The sequence below is a fragment of the Melanostigma gelatinosum genome (genome assembly GCF_949748355.1).
Source record: "Melanostigma gelatinosum genome assembly, chromosome: 13".
In the NCBI taxonomy this organism is placed as follows: Eukaryota; Metazoa; Chordata; class Actinopteri; order Perciformes; family Zoarcidae; genus Melanostigma; species Melanostigma gelatinosum.
Genome location: NC_136646.1, coordinates 23,876,657 through 23,897,806, shown reverse-complemented (window position 1 = coordinate 23,897,806; position 21,150 = coordinate 23,876,657). Strand labels below are relative to the sequence as shown.

Below are 21,150 nucleotides of genomic sequence, written 5' to 3'. Positions count from 1 at the left end.
TGACTCGTTCACAGGTTTGCTGTCTGAGGTGAACAGGTGAACTTATGCTTATTGATATATATATATATATTAAAGATATAATATCACTAAAATGCAGTCGTAATAGATTTAGTGAACAAACGAGGAGGCTAAAAATGCAAATGTTATGTTCTAATGTTGCAGGACTTTAAACACTAAGATCAATTTACAGAGTGTAAACAAATCTCCTACAATCTGGAGGCATGGATGTTTGAATAATATATGTATTCTCTCTCTCTGGTCCTTATCTGGTCTCTTCTGCCTCCAAAATAACAACTTGAGTCCTCAGAACGGTTTCCATGAACCGACGGGTGACGTGAAGACGTTACGTCCACTTCCACGTACAGCCTGTGGTCTGCCAGCTCCTCATATCTCTCGCCATTTCAGAAATGGTTATCCTTCCTGCTTCCTTTCCTCCACACCAACCTGCTTGTGCAAAATCAAAGCATTTGGATGTTAAATAAATGCTCCAAGATGAATTTGCTCCTCAGTCGTCCAGGCTGACGAGTGATCTCAAAATACACACAATACTCACATTTTAAAATCAGGAATTTTACGAGGAATTTTTTCCACTTCGGTCCAGATTCAAATCACATTCCCCAACAACCGGAGCTGATATTTGAATTCACTGGAATACGCTAATATATTCTGAAATGCCTGACACAAATATATACGGATACTATATGTGGAAGCCGTGATGGGGAAATCGAAGGACGAGATATTTATTTCCAATTTGAGATAAAGAATGTTTGGTGAGGGCTCGTGGTGCTTTAATGTGCGATGTCGACGTTCTGTCCGGTCAGCTCTTCAGATGTGACTTCAGTGTACAAACATGCACTACATAATGCATGAGGAGCAGCTGGACCAGAAGAGGTGTTAAGAGGCTATCTGTGTGTGTGTGTGTGTGTGTGTGTGTCAGGACGCGATGTATGAATCTCAGTGTTCACTCTCGGCCGTGTGGTACGAAGGCTTCTGTGAGTTTCGTCTAACCAACCCAGTCAGGTTCATTAGCCTCCTATTTCATGGGCGGGCGAGATGAGGAGAGGAATCAACTCATATTGTGCATCTGTGCGCCGCGAGAGGACGGCCTCCCCGCTGCTCCGAATCACGCTCATTGAGGAGGAAGCGGAAATGACCCACTCCGGCGAACGCTGCGCTGACTTCAAATGACCTGATGAAGACCAATCAGAGGCTCGCTGCTGCCTGGAAACTGCCCGGCGACAGAACGAGGGTTTTGAGTTTTCATGGATTTTCACAAATCGGGTTGAACTTTTTACTTCTATCAAACTAAAAACGAATATTCTACGTTCAACCTCTGATAGATAAAACATATCAGTGATTGTGAGAGATCAGCTTAACAAATCCCACCCTTTACATGTGGGACAAAAATAACGTAAATGTGACAAACTGAGACGAGAACAGCTGCCACAAGAAGACCGTTTATAAGACTGAACACCATTCTCATTCTTTGGAAATGTAATGTTGCCTATATTTTGACATATTTATCTTTGTAAAAATATTCATATTAATATATCGGATGTTCTTCTGGACCTTCTGATTGTTCCTGATTCACTGAGAATGACTGTTGCCTGTATTTCATCACTTCATCCTACGCTTAAGCGAACGGATGCATTTATTCATGAAGTTGTTTGTCTTCATTCACAGTTTGAGCAGTTTTTAGCTAAATGTTGGCGAGGTGGGGGCAATGCTGCTAGTTCAGAGGCCGATGCTTTTAATGGGTTCTTTTATGTAAATGTGTCCCATGATGGCCCAAAACCTTTATGCAAATCAACCAATTAGTGTTTGGAATAAATACACATTGATTTCTTTGTACAGAGGCACAAAAAGTGGTTCATTTAACTTTGAAGTCACCTTTTCTCGTCAATCTTAGGGAACAAACGTAACAAGTTCAGTCTCTCCTGCTTGTTTTTCGGCATTTTTAGAGAGAAAATCTTTCTACTATCCGAGTCGAAAGTGATGCCGTTTGGCCAAAATGCCCAGCTTTACTGGATTTATGTGAGTCTGGCTTCATATCGGGGCCAGCGTGGGCCGTGACGAGCTTCCACCTGTCACACAGATCACCGGGATGAAGAGTTCACAGTTTGGTGACAGGAGGCTGAGGGGGAAAGCTTTCACTGCTGGTTCACTCGGTCTGATGCCTCGTCTTTGAGTCTCAGAGCCATGTGGGTGCTTTGATCGACTCGAGACACGAAGCCTTTGGTGTTGTATGTGGTGCAGCATTAATGTGGACAGGAACGTTTTTACAAAGGACTGTTAAATAGGACACAGCTCTAACAATCTCCTGACTTCATTAGCCGGTTTGGTCTCAGCGTCGCTGACTTCGTCTACGTTCTTTCAGCCAAGTTCACACAACTGTAAAAGTCCTCAGATAGCTGCACTGATCGCACATCTTACTGTCCTGTAATCGAAGCTTGAAGTGGTTTCACACTCCATGACTGACCGATGACAGGGCGTCACACACGACAAGATCTGAGTGTCTGGTCTCCACACTACGTTTTGTCACGAAAACACGAAAGAAGTGAGACAGGACGTGGCTTAACGTGCATAGCCATGCTTGTTGTTGTTAGCATACGAGTTCACAAAACTACTTTACTGTCTATTTTACTCAAAGGTGCCCCAAGAACTTTGCTGCAACACGTAGCACACACGGATACATACCAGGAGATCCAGGTATTTAAGCGGCTAGATATCTGATGATTATAACAATAATAGTGCGTCTGCAATGCACCGACTCGCGTCTTTGAACACAGTGCTTTCTCATCCATCGAGATTCTGAGGGATCGGTGTCTTGCCCAGGAAGCGAGACCCGGGGATCGAACTTTAAACCCGGAGATGAGTGGACTACATGCTCTACCTCCTGAGCCACAGCCAACCCCATCAACACACGGACTACAACACCAACTACAATATGAGCAAGACAATGAAAGAACCATGATCAGATATTGGAAATGGTTTCATCTTATCGACAGGAAAGAGGATCCGCTCCACCCGGACGCGAGCCTCGTGTTGGCCGACCCAGACGCTTCTGCGTCCGCACACAGTGACGAAGCTGAAACTTTAGAGTGGATTTCGAGCAGCAGCAGTGAGCGAGCTCTTGATCCAGGAAAAAAAGACTTGATTCACCGCCGTTCCATCCCTTTGGATCGATAGAAAGCGTCACGGTCCGGTCGGTAAACACGAGTTGTGCAGCGTTCTGATGATGTCACATTGCATTGGTTTATCGATCTGCGTCTCAAGTTGAAAGTGTTCAGTCACCGCCTGCTCGAGCTCAGAGCCGCTGGCTTTAAAGACACACTGTCGGCCTGCAGGGATTACAGCGCGGGGAGCTGGGAGCACTGCAGCAATGCGTCCCCAAAAAGGCAAGGTCACCTCAAGTGAATTGGGATGAGGGGGGGGGGGGGAGCAATTCCTTCAGGACGAAAACAGGGAGCAACTCGTGAAAACGTAATTAAGCAGGATGCACATCAGTGGATGCTACAGGCGGAGAAGGCGAGGGGGGAGATGAATAAACCCCGAGGACGAGGGGGAATGTGCACAACTTATCTGGGAAGATGTTCGCTAAACACACCCAACAGGATCGAGTGACCTCGGACGCTTTTGTGCTTATTTTTAAAAATATTTTCCTCAATCAACTAAATCACAATATCAAATGTGAGGTTTGGCTTTCCTCTGCGTTATGTGATTGTTAACTGAACACCTTTCTAAGGTTTTAGATTTTAATTAAACATTTTGGGGTTCAGTGTCGTGCTCCAGGACACATGGACATGCAACGAGCGGAGCCAGAGCCGGGGATCGAACGGTGATTGACAGGTCTCTACCAGAGACGTATGAAAACCTCTGCGATACAGTCTATCTGTAAAACATGCTTTTTAAAAACTAGTTCTTGTGAATTCATATGAGGGTTTTCTGCCGCCTTCGTGAAGTGTTTGGCTCTGTTTGTAAACCTCTTGGTGCATGCAGGGGTTTGTGAGGAAAAGAATTCTTCATTTCTTCCCCAAATCAGTCGGTGAGATATGAATCTCAAGCATCTCAAACCACTTTCGATCACAGTTTCCTCATTCAGCATTCGGCGTCTCATTCCGTTTGAAGGTCTCCTGTGAGACAGACACTCGCCTTCAGCATCGCTGTGGTCCAGAGCGTCACCACAGACGATCCATCACAGGGAAAACATGGCGGGACAACCGGTGCCAGCGAACGCACCGCCGTGCCCCGAGGCTCACCGGTATCAGGCGTGTATTCGCTGCCAAGGCCTCACACGCTGTAGCAGGTGGAACAGCGGCGTCTGTGCCGTGTGTGATATCACGGATGAATGAATCAGCATGAATATTAATGGCATTACTCGGAGCTTTGCTGAGCAGCTTGTTGCCTCTGACGTGCCTGTGAATCGGTAGTGTTCGTGCTCTTTCCTTTTTCACGACGACGCTCCCACGCAAACAATGAAATGTTACACACGCAGTGGAGCTTGAGGTCAGAGCTGCTCGCGCTCAGACGGGCTTTGTCTTCGAAAACTGTGGATTTTAAAGGAACGATTGAAACGTTTTGTTTGTCTAAAGCGCCGAACCTCTGAAATGCAAATAAGAGCAGACTGAACACGCTGCTACTCAAAGGTTTTTATGTAAGAAGAACATCTGCCACAATATGGAAATACCCTTTCACAAATCCAGCTCATGAATTCTAATATTTAATCAACAAATGTCAGACGTAAAAGGCACTTCTGCACTAAATTAAAGTGCTGATTTATTCATGGTTTAGTCTGGTTTTGCTGTAAAAAAACCCCAGTAGGAATCAAGGATGAAATGAAGGGAAAAGGATAGAATGCATAGACGAAATATGGAAGGTATGTAAGGAAAAAAGAAGGTGATGAAGCAAAGAAAGGAGAGGATACGAAGGAAGGAAAGGATGGTAAGAAGTAAAAGAATGAAAGAGGGGAGAAAGCAAAGCAAAGAATGAAGTAAAGGAAGATGGGACAAGAAAGAAGGAACGGCCTGAAATAGAAGTTGTCGGCCGTCAGATGTATGTAGCGACTGGAGAGTATTTTGAAAGGACTGAAGGACAAAAAGAAGTAAAGATGGAACAAAGTGTCTACAAAGTGCGATATTTCCCATAAAATCTTTAAAAAATGACCTCAAAATAGTACTTGGACGTTAAATCAATCGTCCAGCAGTTAACCAGTGTCCTGCTCTTCACATGAAAGCAGAGTGACGAACCTCGAGAGAGCAGGTGAGTCACATGACCTGTGCAGATATAGACGTTATCCACAGGAGACACGAGGCGTCTGTACAGCAGCGCTGGAGTCAGTCAGCGGTGACACGGTGCACACCTGTCAGTCTGCTTCAACCCTAACAGGAGGTGTGTGTGGGGGGGGGGCAGCTGTTAAACTATGACACGTAGGACGGAGGCCGACAGGACGGAGGCCGACAGGACGTCCGCTTTGAAGTGACAGCCGTCGCCATCGGGCCGCTAAAGCGTGGCCCCTAATAGGTGCAGCCAGAGGGTGACGGGGACAGAAGAGGGTCGCTGCCTCGGGCGCCTTTTTGAAATGTGTGTCTTTGCTTGAGGCCGTTTGAACACCATTTAGACCTCACGAATATATACGTGTTATAATCCTTGCTGCTTTTGAAAATGGGGAATTCAGTTTATTTAAATTCTTGAGATTACTCCAGCGAGTACGAGAGTTTCTGTATTTCTGTTTTGAGCCGGGGGATGAAATACAGTTTTGCCTTTCTTCAGCGTGTGACAGTCACTCATCTTCAGGGTTGAGTCATTTTAACATGTCACCAACAGCAAATGTCAGTCAATTCATCATCAGCAAAGCGGGTCATTTTAGGAAGATAGGCGTCCTCAGATTTGCCTCATAACGGTCTCAAAGGGCCACTTAACAACTTGAGAAATAGTATATTATACAAAGTTAATTATACATCCTCCTTTTCTTGATGCGTGGTTTTGTTTAGTTTGGTCCTCAATTAAACTGGTAATAAACTTTCAATCACATTGAAAAATAGCAATATAAATCTTTTATTTCATCCAAATTTAAGCAGATTTTTAAGAAGTCTTCTGCAAATAATCAATGAAGAACACACTTATTTGGTGTCTTGAGGTGGGCATATGCAGTCTTTGTGTGTTAAAAGGCTATATAATATATTTTATATAGAATATAGCAACAAAGCCGACACACGAGTCAATATAACTAAACGTCGGGGAGTAGAGGCTTCGGAGATCCAACAAGAAGAGCTGTGTTTGAGATGCTTGTGTAAAACTACTAAAGCACTGGCAGAGAGGATTGATGGATAAAAACGCATGGAGCAAGTTGAAGAAAGGCTTTTTACCTTTTCAGCAACACCAGACATATTTTGTGATCTAGCAAACCCATTTCGACTGCGAAACTTCTACTCGCATCGATGGTCGCTGTAAATCACGGAGACTCTAAAATAAAGGTTACAATCATTGGTTCAATAAAATACACCTCTTGAGAAGAAATACCTTTTGGCACAGCGTTCTCTGGGTATTTATGTCACTTCCAGCAGCAACAGTACATTAACTTCAGAGACTATTGGACCTGATCTGAAACAGACCAATGGAGAAGCTACACAAAAATGACAAGCATCTATCTTTTCCAATAAGAGACCCGAGAGAAGTCACAACCAGTCAGAAATTAGTTTTTATCACTTCAATTGCAGGTGGACGGCGTGTTTATGAAGTTCAACAAGGATCAAAACGTGTCCTGATCATTTAAGTTATTGAAAACGTGAATTCATATTATAACGATAATATAAGCTCATCAGTGTATTGGTTGGGATCAGACGGCAGCCTTCAGTTTCAAGTGTCCTAAAGCTGCATTCTCTCTAGTGTCCACCAGGGGGCGACTCCTCTGGTTGTATAGAAGTCTATAGAAAATGACTCTACTTCTCTCTTGATTTATTACCTCAGTAAACATTGTAAACATGAGTTTATGTCTCAATCTCTAGTTCCAAGTCTTCTTCAATACAGCATGATGTTCATTTAGTACATTATGGTCCATTTAGAGTCACACAGACCATAAAGCAGGGGATGCTTTAGGGCGGGGCTACATTTTGATTGGCAGGTCGTTACCATGGTTGTCTGGTCTGGGAGTGTTTTCACTTCATGAAAGTTAATTGTAACATTTTGCCCGGCTAAAAATGTCTTGTTAGAGTTCGGTTGTACTTAGCTCCACCCTTTCATGTCTCTTCTGGTTGCAAAAAACAAGATGGCGGCGACCAAAAACCAAGATGGCAACAGCCGGAATGCCGAACTCAAGGCTTCAACACCAGAAGTCCACAAACCGACGGGTGACATCACATTGACGACGTCCACTTCCTATATACAGCCAGGAGTGAATCAGGACCTCCAGCATTTGGATCGATCGGCTCATGTATTCAGCTTTAATAAAATGATTTCAAACCGTGAAGAAAACGTAACGCACATACACTGCCCTGTCACACGTGGCTGAGCAGACACCATTTAAGCTCAAATAGCATCAAGGAAATGGACATCAACATCAAGCTAACACTGTGATTGATACAGAGCAAAACCACCACTGGCATGGTCACTCAAGCACAGCGGAATGCTTCAAGTTGAGTGTTTAAATCAAACTTTCACTTACCTTGCAGACACCGAAGAAGAGTTCATCAGCTGTCAAGATTAACACTTTGTTTTGACACGCTCATCTGTTCATAAAAGCCGTGCAGATAAAGTGTACGGCATTCATTCAAACCTGCTGACAAACAATCACCAGTGGAAACATTTTGGCTCACAAAACCACCAATGGGGAAAAAAATATATATTACGACTTTTGGCACCGAATGACTGCTCTGTGATTATCAGCCGAGGGCGCTCGGCTGGTCGGTGTGCGTTGAAGTGCGAGTGACTTTTCCTATCTGGTGCAAACAGAGAGCCGGTTCTCCGGCAGAAAGCGGAGCATTTGTGGAACGTACCGTAGGAGAGAGGGATGTCCATATCGCCCTGCCAGGACATCTGCCCCGATTCGTCTATAGAGTGCTGCGCTGTAAAGACAAAACCACAACAACAACGGGCCGCTTGTTTACAGCTCGTTCTCGCTCCAACGCTGCTTCGGATTCATTAAAACTCCAAAGGAAGACAATAGCCGGGAAATCTACGACTGTGCCGTGCTGCGTTCACACTGGCGGGAAGTGTTAGTTTGTCAGTGGAAGTGTGGATTTAATCACAGATAATAAATGTTTGTGTGGACTTTTGCAAGATGTCACTTCAAGCCATTATGTATTGGCATGTCCAACTTCCGCTGAGCTGAAACTAAAGTCACAGTCACTTTATTATTTGGCAGAAAGAGAAGGACAGCATGTCACAGTGGCTCTGTGAGGGAAACGATTGTTATTCTGAACTTCGGGATCCTGTGAAGAGAAAAGCGCTGAACGAGGACGGACTTTACCTTTCAAGTGGCCTCGTCCGAGTGTCACGAACCCAGAAGAGATGAAGTTGTGCATGTCTTGGCCTCCGCCACGCAGGTTTTCTTTCCCATAGTGCCCTGGTGGGATAAACGATTGTGGGAAATTAATATTTCAGCAAAACCTGGGGCTTGGTGTTGTCTTTATCTAAAGGTCACGTCAGAATGTGGTGCAGTGGAATCCATAGAATAATAGCAAGCTAACTAGCGAGCAACATAGAAACACGTCGGTGCTAGCTCATCAGAAATTCTTTGAATTTTCTCTGTCGTGGGGCGTTTACTCCCAGATGTTGACGACAACTCCCATGGTGTGACGAGTGTCCGTTTTCAATTTCCTCAGAAATATCTGCCATTTTACAACAGATAGCCGTAGATGACACGAATACTAAACGGGGCTGAAATGGCACAACTGATGAAACCAACTCCAGGGAGGGATCACCAGCTTGTCAATATTGCTTAAAGATGCCAAAGATGCAGTCTGCAGGTCTCGGGGCTTTCTCCAGTGAGTGACATATTACATATGATTGAAAAATAAAACTGCAATGCTTTTGGCTTCTTAGAGGCAGGCTGATTGGAGTTGGATACACTTGATTTTAGAAGGATAGTACACACCCTTGTTGGATTTCCCCCGTGTTAAAAGACCACTCCGTAATGCAATTTGTACCACATCACTGTTAACTCTCCTCTGCACCAGTGCTGTAATTGAGTCTGTCCTGAACACAAAGCAGCAAGACGAGGCGCCTGCTAGCACCCCGACAACTTTCAATTGTCCTGTCAATCCCAGACAAGTCTTGAGAAGAAAGAAAAGAATGTAGTGTCGATGAAAACAGCAGAAAAGAACAGAAAACATCCAGACAAAAAGCCTAGTTCATCAAACCTCCCCTCTCTCCCCCCTCTCTCCCTCCCCACATTAACTGGCGAGCAGTTAAATGCCTCTTTCTCCACTTCAAAGCCAATAACATCACTCAGACCTTTGGCCCTCGGGAAGCCGATTTCGAAAAGCATTTCAAATTATCATAATGAAAAGAAACACCCGGGACCTTTAGGCCTGGTGTTCATCACACCAAGGTTTGGCACTCAAGCCCAAGCACCGCGGCTCGTTTGTTTCTGTTCATCAAACCCAGAGGAAGAATATTACCTGCTTACTGACGCATGCTCCGCTAATGTGGGACCTTGGAAGAAATCCCGCAAATATGAAAAGAAAAGGAATTAACGTATTTCCCTGCATCTTGTGATTTTGTCTCTGCCGATGATGCAGTTGTGTGTGTGTGTGTGTGTGTGTGTGTGTGATGTCTCCCGGGGGGGAAACGCAGAGATGATTCACCTCTATATGCTCCAAGGACGACACCGTGGAGCTGAAATCAGGTAGCTGGAGACGCTGACTGTGATATGTGGCAATACAAACATAGAGCCGCTTATTATCTCCGGAAATGTTGCTGAAGATTGCCTTATCGACGCTGCATGACGAGGACGGATCTAACCTTTTCTGTTAGGGAATAACCATTCTATTAAAGCTTTCATCACACATTCATAAATGAAGGGCGAAGTCTTTTATTTCAGAGATAAAAACTCAAATCTCTGGATAAAAGTGAAATTTACAAACTTCGATTTGACTCGGCCTTCAGAGGAAAATGAACAGTTTTCAAGTGAGTGAGTCAAGTGTGCACGTTCATGTCAAAGGGGATCGTATAACGTGGGTTAATCCTAAATCACTGCTGTTAACTTAAGGTCTCCCAACTCATCGTAAGATGTAATGCTCGTATAAAACATCCAGACTGTTGAAATCGTTTTGTTTGTGCATATTTGACTCGGATGTGTAGAGCACAAATCCAGCCCATACAACACTCTGCATTGTGATTTACGTTTCCAATTAAACATATTTAGTTGTTGACAAATCACGATTAGGTTTTCAAAAAAACAAGCCTGGCTCCAACCGATGGGAACGAATGTTTGCGATTCATCATCTGTACAGAATGTTGAACGATTCTCTTTAATTTTTGGGGAAGTTTCTTTCCTGTTTCGACATAAAACTGCATCCATGTATGGAGCCAAGTCCATAAAGAAATTACTTTTACAGCTTTGTTTGTGTTTTTATTATTTCTTCACTTTTTGAAAATAATAAAAATGATGAATCATTTTTATTATTTTCTCTGCTGAACCCAAAACAAAACAAACCGAGACCCCAGAAGCGTTCTACCCTTAATACAATATGAACTTGTCTGTAATCGTGACTTTGCAGGAAGACTCACTATCATCAGCAACATGACATCATTCTTTCCAAATATCATTCCGAAGTTTGTCTCGTGTCATTTTAGAGTCGGTCAACTTCTGCAGGGTTTTAAACCCGGAATGAACCAGCTGCTCTGAGATGAGTCCACTCTGTCTGCAAAGTGTGGGAAACATTTGTCGCCTATTTGTTTTACATTATCGTGGAAACTTTAGAGCAGAAAACAAAATGAGAGAACGGAACTGTGGGAAATTGAAGCGGTAATGCCCACTCAAGGACAGCCGTGGAGAAGTACCATCCACAGACAACGGCGTCTCATCTCGGGGTAATAACTCTTCTGGAACATCGAGTGGGAGAAGTTCACATCATACATTGCTGATGTTTTTGATTTCAAATCCAGATATCCACCATTGCATTGTCTGCGTCTCTTTATTGTTTCCCCCTCGAGGTTAATACTTTCCTATTTGGAAGAAATGCCATAAAAGTGTCTTTGCTGAATTATTATTTTAAGGACACCTTCTTTTTTATGACTGAGGGCATATTAGAGCAGTAATAAATAGGATTTAAAAGAGGGAATAAGCTTCGCACTATACAGGACACACACTGAGTGTGGCTTCTGACAGCAGCAATTATTTATCCTCCTTATTGCTGCTACATAACAACAAATCCATCATTGTCCTCTTCACTCATTAACTCTGATCTGTGACCCAGGAGATGGTTTCAGACCAAAGAATCTCATAAAGGACCTCTTATAAACCAGATGTGGATCATGGAACATTATTCTTTCTCAACGCAGTGGGAAACATGATGAAAGGAGAATGTGTTCCGCAAACTCACAAATGGGTTAAACATGCAATATTGATTGGAAATGTTTCTTTTTTTAATTAAACCCTGTTACTCACCTAACCTTTCTAGTCATTGAAAACCAAAGTAAATACTGAAGGTGTGAAATCAAATTGACATGTTTAGACCTCGGACCTCTGTCATACCTGATTGCATGTTCACATTGGTATACTGTACTTTAGTAGTAACGGTGTCCCAGCGCATAAGAGCTCATCCTAAATCTACGAAGAGAAGCCCAACAACGGCTTTAACAGCATCCACAATCCGCCATAAAAATATCATGAGCTTTGTTTCCACACTGAAGAAAGAACAGAGCCGTCTTCTGTTTTAAATTCACATCGCTGTCATGAATTTGTCATAAATCGGAGTCGCGTCTTCCCTGGAGTGCCTCCATCTCTGCTCGGACACCCTCCCGTCAAAAGCACTCACCCGAACAGTGTCACGTCCCGCTCACACGGCACACGGCAGCGGGCCGATATGACACGGGTCGGACGATCAGGACATCTTTCTGTGGGCGCTTCATACTAAATGATGTGTGCCTTTGTGAATCACAGATATTTGGTTACGCTCGCGGCACTGTCGCCTACAACGAGCAACACATCACGTTTAATAATTATGATTGCACAGAAAGTTGCACCAGGTCAAAGTGCTATTCATAAGAATATAAATGGCCATGAAAGGTTTGAATAATAAAGCCTGTTCCTCTCTGTGTGTCCCATATCTCCTCAGATAAGTTTAGACTTGTGCTGCTGCTGATAGAAATAATACAGCACTTCACCAACATGAGCCACGACCAGTAAATAATAAAGACCGATTCCAGCTCAACACTGGACAAAGAAGAGGAATAAATGTCTTTGGTACAAGGTTTCATGTGGATGAAATTTAGATTTTGTTGCAGAAAATTCAATGCTTTGATGTTTCTGCATTTGCCTTTCCCAGAAATGCTGACTAGGGTTGAATGATCTTGAAAAAATATCCAATGGTGGCCATTATTCTCATTTTCATTGAAAAACATCGACGTGTCATTTTTTTCCCTTAAGTCTGTAGAATATGATGATCGAGCACAATTTCAACTCAGTGTTTGCTTTCAAAATACATTTAGACCCCAAAACTCACCTCCAAGATGAAACCTTCACAACAAGTATGACCGCAGGTGTTGCATATCATCTTAATTCATAACGAGCTTCAGTGGCGCATGCAGGATTATCAAACAAATTTGCAATCACTTAAATTAACACCGACTTGAAGTGATTGGTGGACCAGGAGGTCTGGGACGCTGGCGCGCTGGACCGTTTGCCCGCTTGATGATCTATTCATGGTGGCTCCTTTTGTATGTTCAGCCTCGGTGGTTTTACTTCTTCTGTTGCAAACAAACATGCACTTTCTGGATTCCTGGACTTTCTGAACTATCTTAAATCCCATTCATATTGAAGGCTAAATTGCTGCTGTGTGAAAGGACCTTTCACCTTGATGAATACATCGGTTTGTTAAAGATGAACTCAATGGTTTGGTTAAAACGCTCAAAAGCAAATTCTCAAAATGTCCTCCCAATTTTCATTGATTTTTTTAAGAACTCTGCAAAGTTTAAAGTCTGAAAACATCAGCGGTTTTCAGCGAAAAAGCCGACATGATCTATATAAGAAAGATGATACTTTAAATATCGCAGACATAATACAAACAGAAGATTATTTAAAACCGGGTTGGCAGAACGAGAACATATTGAAAATGCTGCAGAAACGTTGCTCACATCGTGCAGTTCAGGCGTCTGTATCAGCTCTCTTCCCTCATGTGTTTCGTCCTCAGAACGATTGAGGGGGAAAAGCTTAAGATTCAAGGTCCATCTATTTCAGTGGACGTCAATCAAAGAATGCTGTGGCAGATTAGGGAAAGCGAATGGAGTCTCTTTGCGATACTTAAGCTTTACCATCGTAATACCAAAGTTGTATTTATGGAGTGGACGCTACACAAGACAAACCATTTGGCCTTGAACAAGTCACTCACAGTCGGAGCTATTGATCTGTGTGAAGCAGAGCAGCGTCACCTACCGTGGTTTGACGCCTTGGCGTGAACGGGCGTGTAATGATTCTTCGAGGTTCTGACCGGCGTCTCATCTTTGGGTGATCCATCAATCGCTGCAATGTTTTCATGTTCGTACTGAGATATTGGAACTGGTCCCTGTTGCCTCAGAATGTCTGCCAGGGCTCTGGAAAGAAATCACACAAATGAGAAAAGAGCAATTACCAACATTTTCTTTTTCTCCTCGTCATCCCCCTGAAGGTCTTCCTAATTTATTTAGCTCCAGCTCCAATTTGAATCATAGAGGTACGGGGACAAGGCAGAGAGGAAATCCTAATTGCACCCAGAGCCACAAGGGAGTTAGCTTTTCAATAGCGCTGAACACAAGGTACAGACCAGTCCTATTATGCTTGCCAGACTCGAGCTCAAGGCACACACACGAGGAGTTAGAAGTCCGTGTCTCTTCTTTGAAGTCACAAAATAAAAGCAATATTTCACCAACACCATTTCCAACTTCTGGTGGAAGAGTGTCCGCTTGTGAGATGGAGTGCCGGCTCCGCGTTTTTCCTTAAAGGAAATGAAAGGACAATTTAATTGTGTCAATGTCAACCTAAAGCAACCACATATTCCACTTTTCTATAACTCTGTGACTTTGGGAGATACACAGTATATTAATAGCGTTTCCCTTCCAGGATGAGAACACTGTAGCCGTTTCTTTTTCGCAGACGGAGGCGACCTGATTTTGCAGTGTCCCAGTTGACTGCTGTGTCGTGTGCAGCAGGAGCTACAATCGTTTGCAGAACAGGCCGGACTTTGAATGTTTTAATGAGAAAGATAAACATTTTGGCTGGGAAACAAAACCAAAAAAGTAAACTTTTGATTGTTTTCAAGTCGCATGGAAACTGCAGAAATATTAGTCAGACACGATGTGACTGTTGATAATCCCAACAGAGCCTGATCAATACTGCATTCTGGGGGTTTATACTAATATCGATATTTGGGAGTTCAAAACGTCTGTCAACAATACAGCCAATCTTATTTTTTTAATATCCTAAAACCGTTTTTGATGAAAAGCGTGTAAGCTGAAAACAACAAGGGGCCAAGAATGGGCCCTTGGGGAACGCCACAATTGAACTGATTTACAGAGAAACGGACGTCTGCTATAACAACATAAAGTTCTGTCCTCTGAGAGCTACGAACACAACAGTGTTACACTACCTTAAACAGTTTTTATATGAGCAACAAAGCAAATGAAAAGACCTAAGCTAGCAATGAGTTGACCCTTCTAACAAGCATTGTGTTTCCAAAGTCAGATGTATCTTCTTCCTCTGTGCCATAGAGCGCCATTGTTGTGCAAACACTATTACAAACGTATCAATGAGCATCACTGTTGCACTGGGTGACGTGTTCCTTCACCAACACTTTGACTCAATGCCACACACAACGTCCTGCTGCCACAAATACTCACTAGAGCAGCAAATGTGGATTAATCGCCGCTGAAAATTGACCCCAACAATTGCGCTTTTTCTTCCTGTTTGTTTAATATTCTCTAAAAATATCAGTGCCTCACTATTTTAGGAAAACACTAAACATAAAATCAAATTGTAAAGATTTAGATCTCCAGTGGGAACCTCTGGGATTGAGTCTGAGGGAGGGGAACTCAGACAGAGACACAGAAGACCACCAGCATTATCATGTTACGATGAGGCCAACAGACTGATCCAACTACTCAAAAGCAGAAACAAAAATGTCATCATTCTCTTGTGGACAAACTAATGACGTCTAGAACAGATCTTCGCCATCGCTCTGCAATCTGTTGTGATTTATTGTCCAAACCTAAAATCAGCTGACATTACATTCTGAGTTAGACTTCTCATACACACTTTGAGCCTTTCTCTCCCTTTTGCATTGAACCTGCAGCTATTTTTGCCCATTCAGTCGTCTTTCCTTTCAACTCAGTTTCTCAGTCTTTTATTCTCACCACCATAGCCGGCACACATTGCCTCTCTGTTTAGCCTTCAGAATGTGATCAATACCGCCTGTTCAAACCACTGGCTTCAGCTCTCACTCTGCATTCATTGTGTTTCGGTGAAGGTCACAGACCAACCGGCAAAGGTCTGCCAACAGCTCAGTATTCTGCTCACGGTCCTCCTTCAGTTGCAGAGGTAAGAGACCAGATTGCCTTGGAGAAGCACCCACTTTTTAGCAGCAGGCCCGTGCCACATATACAGCTAATCCCATGTTCCACTACTTATTTTCGGTCACGGCTGTCGTGGTGAATGTCTGCTGCCGGCCTCCGAGCTCTATCCCGGCGGACATCATTACGACAGCGCTATGTGCCAAATGGCCGGTGAAAATAAACAAATCATAAAAAAAATACAAAATAACACCATTGAGCAGCCAGCAAGCCATGCCTCCTCATTTAATCGACCTCTCGCTCCACTCTCACGGCTCCTGCTCACACTGGAGTGGTGGCATTAAGCAGCTCCACTTTAAAGTACGCCCCGCGGTGAGGACAGCAGCACAGCGAGGAGACACAAACTTCACCATCTCTCCGAGCAGAGATGGAAAAAGTGCTGCGTCATGAGCTCTGTTGTTCTTTTTCGTTGTTTCAAATGAAATACTGTATTGTAAAGTCTCACTCGTCCATCTGGATATTAAAAAGCTGACTGTGCCAACTTTTGAGACGACGCTTGGAGCAATCACTGGAGCTTGAATTGAATCTACCAGAGCTCCTTTGTGTTGTTGTCAGGGCTAGAATTTAGATTTCTTTTTGTCAGAAAGAACTTCTCACTGTGTTTCTCAGAAAGCTGAGTAATCCACTCTGACATTCTCAAAGCAGCAGGTGCCGAAGTCCCACGACTGAGGGATAACAATGCTTAATTATACACATATTGTTAAGTCAACGCAATACGTCCTCCTCTGCTCTGTCCGAGACTGCTTAATGGCAGGTGACTCAAGTGACTCTTGGATAAGAGCGATGACTAAGTGATTTTTCTTTCTAAATCAGTGGGTGGAAAACATGCAATTTTAGTCAGATCTAACCTCAATTAAAAACCCATTTATACTTTTTAAAATAGATTTTCAACACCTGCTTCAGTGGGGCTGGAGAATATCCCAGCATGCATCACATAAAAGACAGCCTGGACACTTATAAAGCCTTTCATGCCGTCGAGAGAATGAACTGTGGGAGGAAACCAGAGTTTAAAAACCTTGCCTCAGGCTTTTCCACACAATACACTAACCTTAAGTCTGTGCCAGACGTTGAGCTGCAACCAATGATTATTCTGTTATTATTGATTAATCACCTGGTCTGTAAGATGTTCGAAAGCTGCACATAACGGACACCTATACAGCTCAAGCTGACATCTCTAAATTGCTTGTTTTGTCCGGTCAGCAGTCTAAAAACACGAAGATATTCAGTTTACGATGAAGAAAGACGAGGAAAAGCAAAGTCTTCATTTTTGAGAGGCTAGGACGGTCGGATGTGTGGCCTTTTGACTTAAAGAATGACAACTAATCATCAATAGTTTATGAAAAAGTGTTCTGGCGACCAATTAATGGTCGAATGGCTCCGGCTTTACAGGATTCGTCCACTTTTAAAGGCCCCGATTGCATATGTTCATTTTTTTCTTGTATTTTTTTTTTTACTGGTTTAAAGTGGGCGGGGCGCAGTGGGAAAAGGATGATGTCACAGACTTATGTGCACCAATCAGAATGGAGCCACATTCTCATCAGTAATCAGTGATGGGGTTGTTTGCATTTGTTACTGTCAATAACGTGACGGTAACACGCTTTGATTGTCACGAATATTTAACATCATCAAGAAGGAAACTCAGATATACAACTGAGCTTCTGTCTGCATGGAAGGATGTCTCCCTTCAGTTCATCAAAAGAGGCGGAGTCTTTCAAATGGCAAAATCTGCCCGAAATTTAGTGTAAATCTATTGAGACGGACTTAATTCAAAACCGACGAGGCTCTGGGAGGTGTGTGTGTGTGTGTGTGTGTGCGTGTATATATATATATATATATATAATGTACATTGATGGGTATTTAGGTTGCCTTAACGCTCATCGAGCAATGCAGTGACCACTGCTGGTGCACTGGTGTCATTGTAGAAGAGACCACTCCCATCAGCATGAACATGATCACAATGGCTTTCAGTGGCATTCACTTTTATCCCTCTGGGGTTGAACGGACGCCGAACACCAGCCGCTCCCCCTCCTGAGATTGACACAGGATGGCATGTGTAAAATCTAGATATATTTTTTGTGAACGGGAAGCTCTGGGGAAGAGTGTAATGGCACTGTGTTAAAGGTCATGGGCTCGTTTGAACTGGTGATATTGAGGCTGCGAGCAGAGTAGGCTGCTGTCAGTCAGTCGAGTCGTGTCGGTCAGGATTGCACACAGCTGAACACATGCAGCGTTACGTGACAGTATTTCTCTTCAGTTTATAAATGAAGATCAATTCAACATGTTTTCTTGCTAAAATGAGAAACAATGCAGTGACCACACTTCATACAAAGCTCCAGGGATACATGATGGGTTTATCCCTGTCTGCGTCTTAAAGGCACAGTTCACCCCAAAATCAAAACCGCTCTTACCTGAAGTGCTATTTAGTTTTGGAGATATCAGATGTCACCAAAATGATGGGACTATCACTCGGCTTGAAAGATATATATTTGAAAAAGTCAACAGCAATGTCTTTCCAGAAATCATAACCCGGTTACTCAAGATAACCTTGTTACCTTGTTGTGAGCAGTTTCATAGAACTAACTGTCCCTTTAAGGCTGACATACAGAAACCTATGCTCCAGACATGTTATCACGCTTTTTCATCATCTATGAAAAAAAACCAAGGACAGACTTACCTGTGCACGTTCATTTCCTGAGGGGGCTTGGTGGCTTTATCATAGGCAACTTTAACAGAAATCCCAATCGCGATGACGAGCGCCACGACCCCGCAGGTGATGTACACCGTGGTGTTGGTCTGGTCCAGTTCCGGGTCGTACGTGTCACCTGTCGGCGCCGGCGACGGCGGCTGGGTCTTGATCCAGTCCGGTGTGTTGTAGTTGGTGCAGCTCTTCTGCTCCAGCCGCTTTCCCCGGTCCGCGCAGCAGAAGCGTAGGAAGCAGCTGCCGCAGCAGAAGCGGTGGTCGGTGTTGTTGCAGCTGAACTCCTTGTCGTACTGCCCGCTCACGTCGTAGTAGCCCATGCAGGTGTCGTGCTGGACCGTGGGAGCCTGGACCTGGGTGATCTTCCCCGGGACGGCAACGGCCAGCGGGAGCGCGGTGGTGCTGCCGTTGACCTCCTTCACCTTTGGGTTCCTCCTCGGCGGGTTTTTGCTCTTTTTGGTGGTGGTGGCGGCGGCGCACAGGACATTCAGCGGGTCTAAGTAAATCAAAAGAAGCAGAAGGTGCTTTATCCCCATCATTTGAGGACGCGCTGGTGTTTGTTCTTTGGCCGCCACTCTTCCGTCTGATCTTTCCCTCAGTGTCTCTCTTCCACTTCTTACCGCGTGGAGCTTCTTGCGGGTTTCTTCATCGCAGGTAGGCTACTCCTTTGTGTGTGCCAAGCTCTCACTGACGGACTTTGACTGGCATATGTTGCGCTCGTCGGACACGCAAAGCATCTTCTGACTTTGCTGTCGTCCAGCGTGAATCGGGTTTTCTTATAAAAGTTCTGCTTTGGACAGAATGTCCTTTTTTATTTCGTCTGCAGAGACGAGATGAAGACGCGATGTCCTCCACGGAATCTTCACCATGCGTATGATCGAAGCTCGTATTACGCTGTGGAGAAGAGAGGCATGTACAGAGGGATTTAGTCTGTAATAAATGACTTCATGTCATGGCCAAGTATCCCTGAGAAAGCGTATTAATAAGCAGGTTTGATAGATAATTGGGGGAAAACTAGATATTTTTTTGACCTTCGAACACTTACAGCACCACGGACAGCGCCCAAGTTTCCATTTGGATGTTTGGAGCGCTTCAGCATTAAAAAGTAAAAAGGTTCGATCTTTTTGTGATTTTCATTTCACTTCAAACTAGAAAACGGGTTATTTAACTGGAGAACAGACACAATTCGTGCTCCTGAATGGCACAAGAAGGAACAAATGCCACCGTGCAGCGTTTTTCTTTGCCTCATTCGCCTCGATTTTACGCATGAACTTACTTCTATCCGACTTGTGGAAACGGAGCTTTAACGTCTATATTTCTTCTTTGAGAATGAATGAACTCATAAAAAAGACAGAAGATGAGCAGTACTTACCGGGTAAACGGTGGCCGGTAACGGAGTTGTCTCAGCCACTGCCACTGAATCAAAGAGCCTCAGCAAGACAAGAGGCAAGACCTCTCTCTCCTCTCCGGCCCGCCTCCCTCTCTCTCCCTCCCTCTCCCTCTCTCTCTCATCACCCCTCCACACACGTCACCAATTCGGTACCACAGTTAATTATCAATCGGCATCAAAAGAAACAGAAAGATAACAGTGTAGAAGTTGTCTGCAAGAGGCGAGGCGCTGCTGTTGGTGTACATTTACGCATCGGTGCGCACACAAGCTGGATCCACTCACAAGTCACCAATCACGTCCGTTGTGTGTGTGTGTGTGTGTGTGTGTGTGTGTGTGTGTGTGTGTGTGTGTGTGTGTGTGTGTGTGTGTGTGTGTGTGTGTGTGTGTGTGTGTGTGTGTGTGTGTGTGTGTGTGTGTGTGTGTGTGTGTGTGTGTGTGTGTTCAGGGAAATGTGAAAACCTGCCCGAGCTGGTTTACTTTAGAATTATAAATCAAATGCCATGCATGCAAGTGCCGAGGGGGAGGAAAATGATTTGGTTGCTTCAAAAAGGTCTGATGCCAATTGGGAATTTTGTTATTTTGACTTTTAAAGTAAAACGTGTTATTACTGGATGTATGTAAAGAGCTATGGGGAAAACGTTTTGATATTAAACACAAAATTCTGACTTGTCAGAAATTAGGTTTTTCCTGAAATTTGACTTGAAAGATTCTCTACACAATATCCAGAGAATGATTATAGCAGCAGATAACTGTTGTGTATTTAAAGAGCTGATAATGCTGAAGTGTAGCACTCTTCAAGCTGCCGGCTCAGCCGCCGCCATGTGGTGGCAATAGAAATGCTCTGACTTTCGAATTTAGCACCTTTACTATTGACTTGTTTTTACAGTTTATGTTTATAAAAACAAATGTCTGCAAATGTCAAATTGGCCCTATTTGGGCCAGTTTTTGGGTTGTCCGTTCTGGGCTACTGTAGAAATACGGCGGCTCCCTCTGTAGATTGAATTCAAACATCTGACCAAAAAAAAGCCTTTATCCTTTATTTTCCTCCAAAGTCTGAGAATCGGACACGTCCTCTTGTTTCATCCAACAACAACCATCATTTAATTCATAGATCAGTTAACGCAACAGTTCATCTCCACAAAGGCATTACAAGGAGAAAAGTGGGAGTGGAACACGGTTATTATTGAGGTCCAGTATTGTTGGATGGAGGTTTAATCGTATTCACAAATGTGTTTGAATCTGGTAAATCTGGTTGTACCAGATGGTGAAAATGACCACATTAAAACATCCCAGACAGGTG

The 21,150-nt window shown here is 43.7% G+C and overlaps 1 protein-coding gene across 1 annotated transcript in view; it reads right to left on the bottom strand.

Annotated features, from left to right (window-relative positions):
• LOC306787538 (shisa family member 6) overlaps positions 1-18,999 on the bottom strand; it is a gene marked incomplete at both ends in the record, with an annotated part of 58,872 nt that extends 39,873 nt beyond the window's left edge. Inside the window, 4 exons of the mRNA XM_079282707.1 lie at positions 7,992-8,060; positions 8,465-8,560; positions 13,595-13,752; positions 18,437-18,999. Coding sequence (XP_079138833.1) covers positions 7,992-8,060; positions 8,465-8,560; positions 13,595-13,752; positions 18,437-18,999 — 886 coding nt within the window. The remainder of the gene's footprint in view (positions 1-7,991; positions 8,061-8,464; positions 8,561-13,594; positions 13,753-18,436) is intronic.
• Between the last annotated feature and the right edge of the window lie 2,151 nt (positions 19,000-21,150).